The sequence below is a fragment of the Homarus americanus genome, unplaced genomic scaffold, assembly GCF_018991925.1.
Source record: "Homarus americanus isolate GMGI-L3 unplaced genomic scaffold, GMGI_Hamer_2.0 scaffold48406, whole genome shotgun sequence".
Taxonomy (NCBI): domain Eukaryota; kingdom Metazoa; phylum Arthropoda; class Malacostraca; order Decapoda; family Nephropidae; genus Homarus; species Homarus americanus.
The window spans coordinates 5,202,438-5,219,136 of NW_024753828.1; the positions used below are offsets into that span (position 1 = coordinate 5,202,438).

Below are 16,699 nucleotides of genomic sequence, written 5' to 3' on the forward strand. Positions count from 1 at the left end.
CTCACTCGTTGTCTTCACCTTCAGGGCGACCCATACGTGCAGTGTACGAGGCCAGATTGTATGGCCGACCCAGAGTGCCCGTCGTGGCAGGCGTGCATCAGTCAGGAGTGTCGCGACCCTTGTAACTGTGGTGCAGGAGCTGACTGCCGCGTCCACAACCACAGGCCCTCGTGTATTTGTCCCCCTGGCTATGAGGGCGACGCCAACGTTCAGTGTGTCCTCAGTGAGTACTAATACCCCTCACTTGTCCTCCTCCTCCTCCTCAGTCAGTACTAATACCCCTCACTTGTCCTCCTCCTCCTCCTCAGTTAGTACTAATACCCCTCACTTGTCCTCCTCCTCCTCAGTGAGTACTAATACCCCTCACTTGTCCTCCTCCTCCTCCTCAGTCAGTACTAATACCCCTCACTTGTCCTCCTCCTCCTCTTCAGTCAGTTTAATTCATTTAAATACTTTACCTTAATCACCTAATTACAGTGTTCCTTGTGTTATATTAATTACCTTACCCTAGTTACCCTTCGTTCCCAGCTTCCTCCACAGCTAACTCTCTCACTCCCAGCTTCCTCCACAGCTAACTCTCACTCCCAACTCCCTCCACAGCTAACTCTCTCACTCCCAACTCCCTCCACAGCTAACTCTCTCCCCAGATCCCTCCAGCTAACTCTCTCACTCCCAGCTCCCTCCACAGCTAACTCTCACTCCCAGCTCCTCCACAGCTAACTCTCTCCTCCCAACTCCCTCCACAGCTAACTCTCTCTGTCCTCCCAACTCCCTCCACAGCTAACTCTCTCACTCCCAGCTCCCTCCACAGCTAACTCTCTCACTCCCAGATCCCTCCACAGCTAACTCTCTCACTCCCAGCTCCCTCCACAGCTAATTCCTTCTCTCCTGACACAGAGCCAGAGCGCCCGGCGACGTTCAAAGAGTGCCAGACGGACGGTGAATGCCCCAGTAAACTAGCGTGCTTCAGTGGCCGCTGTGACGACCCTTGTCAGGTGATTGACCCCTGTGGACACAATGCCAAGTGTGGCGTGATCGACACTCTGCCCTACAGAACCATGACGTGTGAATGTGTGCCGGGCTACATCGGCAACGCCTACGTCGAGTGTACACCAAGTAGGTCACAGGTGGTGGAGGTATCCTTGAAGCTAATTACCATTAAGATTACCTGAGGCGTTACATTAATTGTTCTATCCTCATTAGAAAGACATTTTAATTCAGAAAGACGGGACATATATGAGGGGAAAAGTTGTATAGTATTTGGAAGTAAAAAGTAAGAGCTATGACTAAATGCTGGAGCGAATTAATGTTAAAATGTTTACTATATTGATGCTTGTTTACTGGTCCTTCAGTGTGATGTGTAAAGTAGTACCGTAGTGTAGGGGGGTGGACGTGACTGATGGGGGGAGGATAGACAAGTTACCTGAACACATTTACTCATTCATTACATTGCAAATTGAATGTCACGTTGCATCATATACTTGGTCATGAACAGTTGTCTTGAATAAATTTGTTCAGGTAATGAATTAAAACACGAGCAGTATGATACCTTTATACAGGCTGCTACACTGATCATCATGTGAACTAATCCTTTCAGTGTTATCATTACAGAATTAACTTGGAGAAGATTCGTCACTTCAGTATAATCAGCATCTTACTTACCTTACATTTGTTAACATTTTGACATATTCTTGAGTCATATTGGCCAATTAACCAGCAGAACCGAACTCTCATTGTACCTATTGTTATTTTCTTTTTTTGTTATTGTTATTTTGTTCTCACTGTGTTATTAAATTTGTTGAATCTTTTCTTAAATCAAATTAAATAATCCATATTATAATTGTGTTTTTCCGTCGAAGATTATAACTTAAAAAAAAATATTGACATCACAAGGTCTTCTTACTCATAATGTAGACATAACTAGAACTTTTATTTTACCTGCTAGTATTCAGTAAGGGTTTGATACTAGGACGGGGTAGTGTGGGCCAGTTATATTTATTTCTTCTCGTGGCCCCAGAACCGACGGAAGCTCCAGGGTGCACGACGAATGACGAGTGTGGTCCTTCAGAAGTGTGTCGGAATCGTCTATGCCTCGACCCGTGTGTAGTTGTCAACCCCTGTGCCCCTAGCGCCGAGTGTCAGGTAATGTGACCCAGTGACTCGTATTTAGGGAGGACTTGGTCTTTATTTTAATAGTGTGGCTTTTCATTGTCTTGCCTTGTCACTGTCAGGCCTCCTCGTGAATATTAATCAAGATATAAGGTCTTAACTTTCTCCGTTTTGTAAGATTTCTTCGTTAATTTTGCTTCTTCTTCTTCTTTTCTCTTGTTTCTGTTAGAGGCTGTAGATGTATAGGTAGGTAACTTGTTGTGAAGAGTAAAGAGACTTGGTGGTGAAGTAGCTGGCGTCCCATGAAAGTCGTTTGTTGTCTGAGAATGGTGTGTTTAACAAGGTCTTTCTCTCTCTTTAGGTCATCAACCGGAGCACAGACTGTTCCTGTCCACCAGGGTATACCGGCAACCCTTACGTCAACTGTTACCTGAGTGAGTTGTCTGCTGAGTTTACACAGGTGTCCCTCATAACCTAGGTAGATCTTTCCCATAATCTCCCTCACTTATAAGCAGGGGATCCTTCCGCCTCCCCACACTCCCTAGAAAGGTTCCCATCACTTCAGGTCTCAGCAGTTGACAGTTTAGCTATACTTACATTTGCTGTGAACCCAAATCCAGTGTACAGTATATTATAAATTAACAAGTGTAATGGTTGGTGTTGTTAGTGTAAAGTCTCCGGGGCGTCTCGTGCTGGTGAGTAGATACCTTGTGTTGGCTGCCAGGCTGACTCCTTTGTTCATGCTGAGGTGTGTTGCAGTGAGGCCACAGTGTGTCGCACACTGCATGACGTTAAAGCACCGCCCATCATGCCCTCACTAAATACTAAGACAGTTGTAAGCGCCCCTAACAACATAGCTTATTGAATGACTAACTGTATTTGTGATGTAAGTATGAGATTGGCTGTAACATCATGGCTTAATGTTTGCTTACCTGTAATGTTTGAAGCTTTTCACGTAATGTTGGCTGTTTAACATATCACCAGCTTTTGTAGACGTAGCTGCAACGAGCACATACCTGTAAGCTGCTCTTACACTCTGCTGTTTCGCTGTCAGTGTTCTCTCGTCCGTGCTAATCACAGTTGTTTGTTGCGGCAAGTTTCTAAGAGTCGCTTCACATCACATGAACTTTAGCTTCGCCTTAAAATCGACCGATACGTAAAAAGACGAGTTAACTCTCATGTGATGTTTCTGTAATGAGTTTGTCATTGGTAGAGTGGTGACAACGGCAGGCACTGACGCTAAATTGTTATGGCAAGGACCATGATCCTTCAGTGTGTGGTGGTAACTGGCCACAGATTGAGGGTGTCATTCTGCTCACTCACTCACTCGGCTCCTGTAAAGGGCTCAACAGTCACATGATTTTGAAAACAGATCATTAAATTCACTTAATCCTTTCATTAACTGTTATCAAAAAACCCTTAAAAAAAATTATTATGTGTCGTAAACAAATGATCTCGTCTCTTGTGCCGTCACGAGGGCCTTACCAGCAGAGTGTCGGGAATGCTTCTTGTGTTCTAGTATTGTAATTAGATAATGTTGACGATGTTTGGTGATCTTGAGCAGCACCCACATCGTCCGTGTATACACCAGAAACATTGATTAAACATCGAGAATTAATTTCAAGAATTTTTAGAAAATCCTGTAATGTATTGATGGACATGTGACTGCTGCTCAAAGTTACACCTTAGTTATCAGTTGTCCCCAACCTCACTAACCCTCACACTTGACCTCCTCTCACTGTTACTAACCCACAACCCCGCCCTCATAGCTGCCCCTCGACCACCTCGCAAGTGTGAGATAGACATCGACTGTTTTAAAATCGACTCGTGTTTGGATTCCCGTTGTCAAAATCCCTGCTTCGTGGCCAACCCCTGCCCGGATTCGGCCGTGTGTAAGCCCTACAAGCACCAACCCTACTGTCTGTGCCCTGACAACACCACGGGCGACCCCTGGGTAGGCTGTGTACCAGGTACGTCTCAGGGACCTACTGACGGTGTTCCCAGTTGTTTACACAGCTACAATACGGTCGCCTTCTCTCTCAGGGGTCACCATCTTGTTGACAAAGGAAACGTGTTAATAATTTTCTTGCTATTACAATTTAATCCATGTTACAGAGAGAGTTAGGATCGTCCATTATCCCTCAGTGTTATAATCCTTGTTTACATCTATAATTTGGATCATTGTGGAGCATCAGTTTTATTTATATTAACCTGGTGGTGGATGGTTCTTCCTGCAAGAGTTTATCCTTATTTGCACACACACACACACACACACACACACACACACACACACACACACACACACACACACACACACACACACACACACACAGCGTTTTCACAACATCTCAAAGCATGTTTAAACAGGTACCTCCCCTCTTGAGCCAAACGTAACAGAATGATGCCTGAGCACTTTGTTCCTGCAAACTTTGGTGCCCTTAATGTAAGACTCCACTCATTCACTCTTTTTTGAACGAAAACTTATTGAACTTTCTATTTTGTTTCGTTTTGTTACAATCTTCATAATACTTGCGATAACTTCATGTTTTGGGTGTACAAAGATATTTTTTTTATGTAAGATCGAAAGTTTAAGGCAGATTCAAATTTTTCAAGATTTTGAAGTATATCAATGAGAAATTTTGGATATTAACTTTCAAGTGTATCCCAGAACCTTTAGAATGTACTCAATATAAACCACCAAAGTCCTCAGGAGTACAAGAGGTAAGTACCAAGGCATTAGTGAGTGTTTGTGTTGCATGAAGGAGCATGATGACATCAACCTAACAAACTGGCTTGTACATAAGAAACTAGATACATTATTGGCAGTTAAAATGTCCCTCACCATAAACCAAGATGAATTATTTGTGAGATTCAGTGATGATGAGTTTTGTATTTCCTGGAACAGAGCCGAAGGAGGAACCAGAATGCCGTGTTGACCCTGACTGCGAAACTGACAAAGCGTGCGTCAAGGAGGTGTGTGTAGACCCCTGCCTCGAGGAGGACCCTTGTGGCCGCGATGCTTTCTGCCGTACTCAACAACACAGACCCACCTGCTACTGCCTCGATGGCTGGGCTGGGAACCCACAGATCCAGTGCTTCAAGCGTGAGTACTAACAGGAAACGAATGTGTGTTGATGCTGCATGATGGATGTGTGTGTGTGTGTGTCTGGAATGGTTGGCATCTCATTACAGATATTGACATTTACTTGGCGGAGATGACCATCGAGTTGAGTGTGGATGTGACAAGAGCTCCTGAGTGGCACTGAGTGGCCCTTATTTAATTGGGGCCACCTAATGCACCAGGAGGCCACTAACACGCTTGTGAACGCCTAACTCGCTTGTGGATATACGTCTAACCCACTGCTGCTAGCTAAACTAACACCTGCCGCAGGTAAGGCCATGTAATAATGTTGCACCTCTCGCAGCCGAGTGTACGAAGGACGAGGAGTGTCTCACGAACAAGGCGTGTATCAACCAGAACTGTGTGGATCCCTGCACCTACAGCGGTCCAGCTTGTGGCCTCCAAGCACAGTGCCGTCCCATCCTGCACCATGCACAGTGTTTCTGCCCACCAGGTACCCAAGGCGACCCCACTGTTGCATGTGTCATCGTCGGCTGTCGCTCCAATGATGATTGCTCCGACGACAAGGCCTGTGACCACCTCAACCGCGTGTGTGTTCCTGTGTGTGAAGAAACCACCTGTGCAGTGAAGGCTCAGTGTCACGCTGCCAACCATGCTGCCATGTGTGTGTGTCCACCTCCCTTCACTGGCAACCCCTACTTACAGTGCTACCAACGTGAGTCAACCTCCACTCCACTTGTATAGTGTACCTCCATTGTGGTTCCTAGTTGCTTTCCTGAATCAAATGGAAATAAAACTCATGATACAATACGGTAATTCTCTGGGGGGTTAATGAAATTATTATGAACAATCATACTAAAGTTTACATATAAGGTGATCTTGGCTGTCTGCTGTTAACTATTGTCATACAGCCATCAGTAGCTTATATAGCAAATATTCCTCCAGTACAAGAGCCTCCAGTTATCGAGCCTGAGTGCCGCAGCGATTCCGACTGTCCTTCACAGCAGGGATGTATCAATGACCACTGCAAGAACCCATGTGCAGTCAACTCGCCTTGCCTCCCCACCCAAGAATGCCGAGTGGTGGACAATGTGCCACGAAGGACCATCTTATGTGAATGTCCGCCTGACCATATCTTCGTTCAGGATGGCGTCTGTGTCAAGCCAGGTGAGCTGCTCTTGTACCTAATGTTCTTGACCCAACTGTTGCGAGGTCAGGTAATAAAGTTGTGTTAATCTATAGTCAACTATCTCCTCGTACAAGTAGTTGATGTGTGATAGTTACAACTCTGTCTGGCTGTATCTGAGTATACTGATGGCATCACAAACTGAAATGTATATAATCCACATAACCTCAGAAATTAATTCAGATTCGTGTACAGTATTTATATTTTCTATTGTGTTTTGATTAATGAATCTTGTAGTGTTGTGTCCCCAGAAACTGCATTAAATGTACTTCACATTTTGTATTATAATAATGATAGTATAAAGATAAGTTTTAGCCCTGGACGTTATGCTACATAATACAGTGTATATATATATATATATACTGTATATATATATATATATATATATATATATATATATATATATATATATATATATATATATATATATATATATATATATATATATATTTATTTATTTATTTATTTATTTATTTATTTATAACTGAGTTCGTCTGTATTAAAAAAGAAAACAGGGCCATAACAGTTTCGTCTGCCAGTATCCAAACTTCTCAATATCTAAAATACTTTGTGTCTGTAGAACCTGAGTGTCGTGTTGATTCTGACTGCAACACGGACGAGGCGTGTAGGCAGGGCACCTGCACCAACGTGTGTCGTGGGGAGCGCTGTGGCCTTAATGCTCTATGCTCAGGTCGCAACCACAGGCACCAGTGCCGCTGTTTCGAGGGCTATGAAGGAGATCCTTTAGTTCACTGTAAGAGAGGTAAGTAGTTGAGTCATGAGTAGACAGCCCTGTGTCTCGTGTAGAACAGATAACACCTGTACACCACTATTCCTCATACAGAAAAATGTTTCTAGTGAACCTCTTATTACAATAAAGTTCTGTATCGTATATATGATCTGGTTTCAGCTTCTCCCCCACCTCACTAAGGCTCTCTAACACTATCTCCCTTAGTACCTGTGGTCGAACCCCCCACACCAGACTGCACCACAGACGATGATTGTAGCGATTCTGAGTCTTGTTACAACCAGAGGTGCATCAACCCGTGCTTCAATGGTGACCCGTGCAGCCGCAACGCCTTCTGCTACACTCGCAATCACAGCCCAGTGTGCAGGTGTCCTGACGGCTATGTCGGTGACCCACAAGTTGAATGCCGTCCTTGTGAGTCTTTGAAAAATTCCAACAGAGTTTTGTCTCTATCAGGTTCTTGGCTTCCTGGTGGCTCATTGTCTTATATTTTCCTTTACAACCTCCAGTTTTATATTATTCTTATTAGTTTAAATGTTTATTTTATTACTTTTACATTACAGGTACTTTATATTTGTTTTATTTATTTTAGTGTACAATGCTTGAAATGTCAATTCTAAAAGTACAAAATTATTCATTCTGGAGGCGTAGGAGGGGCTCAACTCTTCCGCCTTTCTATAAAACCATTCACTCTCCAGGCTTTAAGGACTTGGACGTCCGTCTTAAAACATAATTTAGCGAACCAGTAAGCCAAGAACAATTGAGGTATTGTGGGTGTTGCAGCACCCTCACCACCGGGACCTCCAGCACCACGCTCTTGTTCACCCTGAGCATCACTCTTTTACAGGGACATCAGTGCTCAAAGTCGGGACACTCAGAGCTTTGTACCTTTGATCATTTTCTCCTAAATTTGGATAATAGATTGAGAATAGTTCCGACAGATTCTAAATGTTAGTTTACACGCCCTTGATGGAGCCTTCATGCTGTAGTTTAAGTGAGCCACTGAGATCCATTCTCATTTCCAGTTAGGGAGAACAAACCTTTGAGATCTTCCCATCATGCCTTGAGGGAGACAATTAGATGTTTACTAACTCCAGTTTAGAGGAAAACACAATTTACGAAGCCCTTGGTAATCTGAGACTCAACACCTCAGTAATATTTTTTGTCGTTGGTGAACCGCGAGGTACCCCTGAGCATCTAGGTCACCCCCCCATTTAGCAAATTAGAAGCAGGTGAAGATCAGAGTAAACAAGTTGCTTGATGACTGGTGGTCCAGGTGGTTGATGGTAGCGGGTTGAGTCTCCAGCGAGAGAGGGGGTTGTGGTGGAGACGTTTCTTATCTCTTCATTAGGGTGTTGGTTGATGTCTTTCGTCAAGCAACAGTCTAGGGTTAACAGATAAGAGTTACCTCCTTAACCACAATCCTCAGCTGTCAGGGAGAATCACGCGCTACTCAACTAATGTTCTAATTTGTTATAACCAGCTAACATCTGGCCAAAAACTTACCCTATCCTACACACAACCAATTCACTTATTTACAGATAATAAGACCCATATGTTATTGTTTTGTCGTCATCATCATCATCATCATCATCATCATCATCATCATCTTAGCTTAAGAGCATAATGCTTTCTGTAAATTTTTTTACAATGACTAGACTTTGACTGCTTTATGACCTTAAGTATGTGTGTGTGCTATGCCTGCGCGCGTGTGTGTGTGTGTGTGTGTGTGTGTGTGTGTGTGTGTATCCCTGTGTGTGTGTGTGTGTTATCCCTATGTGTGTGTTTGTGTGTTATGCCTGTGTGTGTGTTTGTGTGTTATGCCTGTGTGTGTGTTTGTGTGTTATGCCTGTGTGTGTATGTGTGGTGTGTGTGTGTGTTATGCCTATGTGTGTGTGTGTGTGTGTGTGTGTGTGTGTGTGTGTGTGTGTGTGTGTGTGTGTGTGTGTGTGTGTGTGTGTATCCTGTGTGTGTGTTTGTGTGTTATGCGTGTGTGTATGTGTGTGTGTGTGTGTGTGTGTTATCCCTGTGTGTGTGTGTGTGTGTGTGTGTGTGTGTGTGTGTGTGTGTGTCCTGTGTATGTGTGTGTGTGTGTGTGTGTGCTATGTGTGTGTGTGTGTGTGTGTGTGTGTTATCCTGTGTGTGTGTGTGTGTGCGTGTTATCCTGTGTGTGTGTGTGTGTGTGTGTGTTATCCCTGTGTGTGTGTGTGCATTAACACAATAACTAGGACTGAGGGACAGGTGTGGTCACGTGTCACACCCGACTCTGACACACTCGGCATCATTAACATCATGTGGTTTATATTTATAATTCACCTTCATTAGTCTTTGATTAATAATTTTCTGCTAATTTCATGTGTTATTAACTGATGTATAAATAATCAAATTAAACAATACTAGTCAACTAGAGCAGCTAGTTAACCCATTGCCTTAACATTTAAATTAGTCCACTACTGGTCAGCAACTAGCATCGTCTTGTGAGGACTGTCTTCCTCGTATGTGTTGTACTAACCTGTGGTGTGTGTATGTGTGTGTGCTTAGCGACGGTGCCAGGACCAGTGGGTGTACCGCCTAACCTGACTGTTGGGGGCGATGGCCAGGCTTGTAGCACCCACCAGGACTGTGGCCCCAACCAGTGGTGCCAGGGGGGCAAATGTGCCCTTCCTTGTCCCACTTCTTGCCCAACCAGTGCCCAGTGCCAGGTAAACCAGCAAAGACCTGTGTGTTCGTGCCCGCCATCAACCACGGGTGACCCTCACGTCTCCTGCTCCACAAGTAAGCTCCGCCTCCCTCCCTCATGTGTACCTGTGATAATGTCTTGCTTTATCTATCTAAGATCTCCTGGATGTTATAATTAAAATGTTAATATCTTGCTAATCTTTCTGATAACTGATGGATGTTATAATCTCTTGTTTGTCTCTCCTAATAGCTTATGTATATTTAATTCTTAATGTCTTACCCGTCCCTCTAATATCTGAGGTGTGGAATTAAGTCACTTAAATAACATGGTGTGAGAATGGTGTTGCATCATGTAGTCATTTATGTTCTAACATCTGATTAGCTCACTTGTATATAACATACGACGTATGTGTAGCCTTCCTCTTAACCTGTCCCCTTCCCGTTATCACAGTCGGCTGTGTGACAGACTCCGACTGTCCCTACACTGAAAAATGCTACAATGGAAATTGCCGTAATCCTTGCCATGCGGATCGGCCATGTGCACCCACAGCCCAGTGCACTCCAGAAAACCACAGCGCTGTGTGCACTTGTAGTCCGGGCTACACGGGCGAGCCAACCACCTCTTGCCTGGCCATTGGCTGCTCCTCCAGTGACGAGTGTCCATCAGATAAGGCGTGTTATAGGGGATCATGCGTGGACCCCTGCCTGCTGGAGAGAGCATGTGGTCCTGGGTCGTCTTGCACTCCCCAGCACCACACCACCTCCTGCGTGTGTCGCCCAGGACTCTTGGGTGATCCCTACACTGGCTGCTCCCCACCACCCACGCCTCAGTGCCGCTCAGACTTTGACTGTGCTGAAGAACTAGGTTGTGTTGATGGAGAGTGTAAAGATCTGTGCACATACATGAAACCATGCGGAGTGAAAGCCGAGTGCCGCGTTATAGACTTAGATCATCTGCGTACAGTAGTGTGTGAGTGTCCTCCGGGACACACTGGAAGTGCCTATGACGAGTGCCTTGTAATTGATGAAAAAGAATCGGGTTGCCAGTATGAAGCAGACTGCCCATTATTCCATGCGTGTGTAAACAAGCAGTGTAGAGACCCGTGTGAGGGAGAACCATGTGCTGAGAATGCTGTGTGTAGGGCCGTCAACCATCGCCCCATCTGTTACTGTCCCTCAGGATACACAGGTGATGGACACAATGCTTGCTCTCAGCTGGAGTGTAGGACTGATACTGACTGTGAGGACAGTAGTGTTTGCCACAATTACAGATGTGTAGACGCTTGTACCCTGTCCCGTCCCTGCGGTGCTAAAGCAGAGTGCCATGCATCTCAGCACACCACTCAGTGTCGGTGTGAGGTAGGCTACCATGGAGACCCATATGCAACCTGTACCACTATTGGGTGTAGGACTGACTCGTCCTGCCCCACCACCCATGGTTGTGTCAATGGTATCTGTGTTGACCGGTGTACAGTCGACAACCCATGTGACGCCAGCCAAGTCTGCAACGCTCAAGACCACCAAGTAAACTGCTCGTGTGCCTCCGGCTTCACCCGTGAAAGAGGAACATGTGTCCCCAAAATTGGCTGTTCCTCAGATGAAAACTGCAGCCCAGAAACAGCTTGTGTGGACGGTACCTGTCAAGACCTGTGTAAGGTGTCGCCATGCGGCCACCAAGCAAATTGTACCGTACAGAAGAACTACGCTCTGGCCACCGTGTTTTGCCAGTGTGGTCCTGGACTGACTGGGGACCCCTTCACCCTGTGTGTCTCACTCCCACCCTCTGGCTGTAGCTCCCAGTACGACTGCCTTTGGGATCAGACATGTGTAGATGGTCGTTGTGTTGATCCTTGCCGGGACACTCTTTGTGCTCCCGGGGCCACATGTCGTGCCTTGGGACACCGTGGTGTATGTTCCTGTGCTGCCGGCTACCAGGGTGACCCACAAGTACTGTGCACTGCAGGTGAGTTCTCTTAATTCACCATTATGTACTTAAGGTGTCTATATATATATATATATATATATATATATATATATATATATATATATATATATATATATATATATATATATATATATATATATATATATATATATATATATATATATATATATATATGTGTGTGTGTGTGTGTGTCATTGAACATAGATCTTTAATTTATTACTTTAACAAAAGACACTTGATATGAAAATCAAATATGTTTTAAATTGGAATGTAATTAACAAAAGAATACCTCTTATCTCTATTTTTCAGTTGGGTGCACACAACGAAGTGACTGTCCAGTCGAGGAAGCATGTGTCAATGGGCGCTGTGTTAATCCGTGTAAGTTTAGCGACCTCTGTGGTGCTGGAGCCGAGTGCCAGCCCACAGAAACAGGCCCGTCCTGCTCTTGTCCCGAAGGCTTCATGGGTGATCCATACTCCATATGCCGCCCAGCAGAGTGCTCTGAGGACTCGCAGTGTCCCGCCCACCAAGCGTGCCAAGACCAACAGTGTCAAGACCCATGTGAACAGCTGCAGTGTGTCACTAATGCACAGTGCCGGGTCGAAAATCACCAGGCCAAGTGTCATTGCCTGGTGGGTTATATCGGTACCCCTGACCGCTACTGTTCTCCGCCACCCACTGCAGAGTGTGAGAAAGACCAAGACTGTCCTGGTCTACAAGGTTGTGTTGACGAAGAATGCCAGGACTTGTGCGAGGCAGTACATCCATGTGGTACTAATGCCATATGCAAAGTCTTGGACAACCAGCCCATGAAAGCCATGACTTGTAGCTGTCCAGAGAACTACGAAGGTGACCCTCACTATGCCTGCACACCCAGTGAGTAAAACTTTATCGTTTAGTAGTTTGAAATATATGTGGTCCGTAAGGCAGCTGAGGATGTATTCAATAATTAAACAAACGAAGAATAAATTAAGTTCATTGCATCATTTTTATTCCAAATGAAGTTATGTAAGAGGTATATCAGAGGCTTAATGTATTGTTCCATGTTGTACTCAACCACTTTCCCTCTTCTTACAGGCAAGCCAAAGGGTAAGGTGGACTGCAGTAGTGACCTGGATTGTCCTCTAGTGCTATCATGTGTGTCAGGGGAATGTCGCAGTCCTTGTCCTGGTGGCTGTGGCCTCAGCGCCACTTGTTCCGTCCTTGACCACCGCCCTGTCTGTCACTGCCAGCCTGGCTATGCTGGTGACCCACACACTAGTTGCTTCAAGAGTAAGTTTTCTCACTTATAGGATAATAGTTTAGTATATACTGTATCTGCTGTCGGCCCTTAATGAAAATTGGATCATAAATAGTTTTTTTTTTCGTGTTATTTACATTTGATGATATATTTAGCGTCACAAAACTACTGTGAATATAATCTAAACCTTTCCCCATCCTTCCAGTTGACTGTGAATCAGATGCTGAGTGTCCGCCATCAGAGATGTGTCAGCATAACACCTGCATAGACCCTTGCCGGAAGAACAACCCATGTCCCTCCAGTGCCATATGTGTGGGTACCAACCACCTGGCCCAGTGCCAGTGCCCACCAGGAATGTCTGGAAACCCTCAAGTGTCATGTCAGTTGGTTGAGTGTATGGCTGACCAAGATTGTAAGAGCTTTGAGGCCTGTGTCAATGGGGAGTGTAAGGATCCCTGTATATACTACAATCCCTGTGCCAAGGCTGCCACATGTCAGGTGGCGAACCACAAGTATGAGTGTGCCTGTCCACCAGGCCTCCACGGCGACCCAAGATTCAGCTGTGAGGAGCCTAAGGACCCAAGTAGCTGTTTAGTTGACCAAGACTGCCCGCCCACCCATGGTTGCATTTTGAAATCTTTGGTAACTCGCTACCAGAGTCAAATCTCTGCCGTGTACATACGACTTGATGATTCAGACTCAGGTTCAACATGTCGTGACCTGTGCCAAGAGCATAAGCCATGTGGACCCAATTCCATCTGCTCAGTTATCGACTCCAAGCCCCTTCGGTCAATGAGCTGTGCCTGTCCGTCTGGCTACCATGGCGATGCCAAGGTCGAGTGTCGTGAAAGTAAGTCCCATTTATTTGGAATGGCAAACCAATAGAGTATTAAAAGTCAAAAAAATTTCATATAGACTATTCAAATATTTGTCGCCATTTTATCTTGTTATATTGAATCTTTTATGTTGAGTGTTGAATATCTTATCATGCTAATGCATCTTCTTATTTGTCCAGTACCATCACAAGGAGGCTGCACCCGTCACACAGACTGCCTGTTTAGTGAGGCCTGTGTTGAGGGCATTTGTCGAGACCCTTGCAATTGTGGCCTCAATGCCCAGTGTCACGTGTCCCAACATCGCCCCTTCTGCACGTGTGCCCCTGGTCACACCGGTGACCCACACACCACCTGCTACACAGGTCAGTCTTTCTTGCCTCCCTGAAATAAAAGATTTTATCAATATATTAGCCACCTTTTGAGAATTAATAGATATATTGCTTGAATTGTATCAAATTTTATCATAATGTCTTTCTTCCTACAGTGGGCTGCGTTAGCAATATTGACTGTCCAGGTGACAAGGCATGTGTGGAGCAGCAGTGTGTGGACCCATGCACCGAGAATTCAGTGTGTGCACCTTCAGCAATGTGCACAGTAGAGCAGCACCAGGCAAAGTGTTCATGTCATCCAGGAGAGCGTGGTGACCCCACCCTCCAGTGTCTGGCTCTGGGCTGCCGTAACAATGACGAGTGTCCTCCTAGTCATGCCTGCATTAATGAGCAGTGTCAGGACCCATGTAAAGATGATGTGTGTGGTGTGGGAGCCACCTGTCACATCCACAACCGCAACCTTACTTGTAGCTGCCCTGAGGGATACAAGGGCGACCCAAGAGTGGCATGTCGGCCACAGTCACATGCGTGTGTGGCTGACTATGACTGTGGTGTTGGGCTGGTGTGTGTGCGTGGGGTGTGCACAGACCCCTGTAAGCAGGAGAAGCCATGTGCACCCAACGCCAAGTGTACAGTGCAAGAAACACGACCCATCAAGTCTGTCACCTGTACCTGTCCAGCAGATTTTACAGGCGACGCTAAAGTCCAGTGCCGGAAAAGTATGGAATTTCCCAAACCTTTTCTTCCAAACCATCGTTATGTCTGTAGTCATCACATGCTCATGAATTCTTCTTTGCCTGTCCCTATTCAAGTTAATTTTCCTTTACTAAAATTAAAAGTAATAATTTTTAGAATACTGTCTTACATTTTTCAGGTTCATTGAAGAAAGTGAATATATTTATAATGTGAGGTATGTTAACCAGAATGAATACTAACAAATAAATTTGTATAGTAACTCCCCCGCCTGAGGCGCCGTGCTTGAGTGACAACGAGTGCCCGGACAGCCTGGCGTGCCTAGATGGCCAATGCGTGGACCCGTGTTCCTGCGGCGAGAATACCGTGTGTCGTGTTGTCAACCATCACGCCATCTGCTCCTGTGCCCCGGGCTATGGCGGCGACCCTTATAATTCCTGTTTCTACAGTAAGACACACACATCACCACATTATACAACCACTCTTAAAATATACAGGAATTACTACTTACTAGTGCACTAATGTGCTTGATGTTAATATATTAACCTCGATTTTGTAACTTACCAAAAGCTGACCATATTATTTTAACAATTAGTTCATTGTAACAAATTAATATCTCTTCAAAACAATATCTGGTGACATAATAACACTTGAAAGGTTCAACACACTTGCTGAGTTAACTCTATGACTTACCCCCTACCAGAGGGCTGTAGCTCTGATGACAGCTGCCCACCAACACACAAGTGCCACAATGGGTACTGTGTCGACCCCTGCCACATCAACAACCCATGTGCTATCAACGCTGAGTGTTTCTCTGTTGACCGTGAGACGCGATGTCGCTGTCCCCCAGGCCTGGAGGGAGACCCACACATCAAGTGTGAGACTCTTACATGTCTGCAGGATAATGATTGTCCACGAGACCGAACCTGTCGCGATGGCCAGTGTGTTGACCCCTGCATATACACCACATGTGCCAGTAGTGCCACCTGCACCCCCACTGACCACCGTGGAGAGTGCCAGTGCCCTCCAGGCTACCAAGGTGACCCAACATTCAAATGTGTGCCAGATACTAAGCCATCCTGCACCAGAGATAAGGAATGTCGGGAGGGTCTGGGATGCATTAGTGGACGGTGCCAGGAGCTTTGTGGCACTGATCTGTGCGGGGTCAATGCTGTGTGCCACGTGGTAGAGTCAGCACCCTTCAGGACGATGGTGTGCGAGTGTCTGCCGGGCCACCACGGCGATGCCCACACACAGTGCAGACCCAGTAAGCATCACGACCAATACTGTCCTTACTGTCACCATTACCTTGTTGGATTTATTTCCTTACATACATCTATATACAGTTGCTCTTGAAATATTGTCATCATTAACAGATTATATGTCTTGCTTGTATTAATATAACGCAGTACTAAGTAACCCAAGCAGAGTTTCTGGGGTGTCAAGGCTGATACCTCTTGTCATCACTGATATAACAAATCTATTAACAATCCCCTTAACTCAGATAATATCTCGTTTGATTAAGATCAAAGTCAGGTCAAAAATTACGCATTGGCTAGAGGTGTGGCCATGCCTAGAGGTGTGACCATGGCTAGAGGCATGGCCACAGATAGACTTCACCAGACTTAACACCACTAATGTTCAGTTCCAGAGAAATTAGGTTGTGTGCGTGACACGGACTGTGCCTTGGGCCTGGCGTGTGTGGAGGGTGTTTGTCGCGACCCCTGTGACTGTGGGGTCAATGCGCTCTGTACTGTTGTCAAACATAGACCAATCTGTACATGTGCTCCAGGTTACGAGGGCAACCCACAGATTGCTTGTTCTCCGAGTAAGCATTTTAACATTTTAACTT

At 45.4% G+C, this 16,699-nt stretch overlaps 1 protein-coding gene across 1 annotated transcript in view; it reads left to right on the plus strand.

Moving 5' to 3' along the window:
* LOC121855503 overlaps positions 1–16,699 on the plus strand; it is a 257,960-nt gene that overhangs the window by 230,395 nt on the left and 10,866 nt on the right. The window contains 21 exon segments of the mRNA XM_042350478.1: positions 25–223; positions 898–1,116; positions 2,018–2,142; positions 2,471–2,543; positions 3,879–4,079; positions 5,015–5,212; positions 5,535–5,906; positions 6,137–6,358; positions 6,958–7,140; positions 7,333–7,539; positions 9,667–9,972; positions 10,055–10,059; positions 10,183–11,767; positions 12,059–12,625; positions 12,827–13,021; positions 13,195–13,839; positions 14,005–14,187; positions 14,310–15,017; positions 15,107–15,295; positions 15,551–16,114; positions 16,493–16,675. Coding sequence (XP_042206412.1) covers positions 25–223; positions 898–1,116; positions 2,018–2,142; positions 2,471–2,543; positions 3,879–4,079; positions 5,015–5,212; positions 5,535–5,906; positions 6,137–6,358; positions 6,958–7,140; positions 7,333–7,539; positions 9,667–9,972; positions 10,055–10,059; positions 10,183–11,767; positions 12,059–12,625; positions 12,827–13,021; positions 13,195–13,839; positions 14,005–14,187; positions 14,310–15,017; positions 15,107–15,295; positions 15,551–16,114; positions 16,493–16,675 — 7,129 coding nt within the window.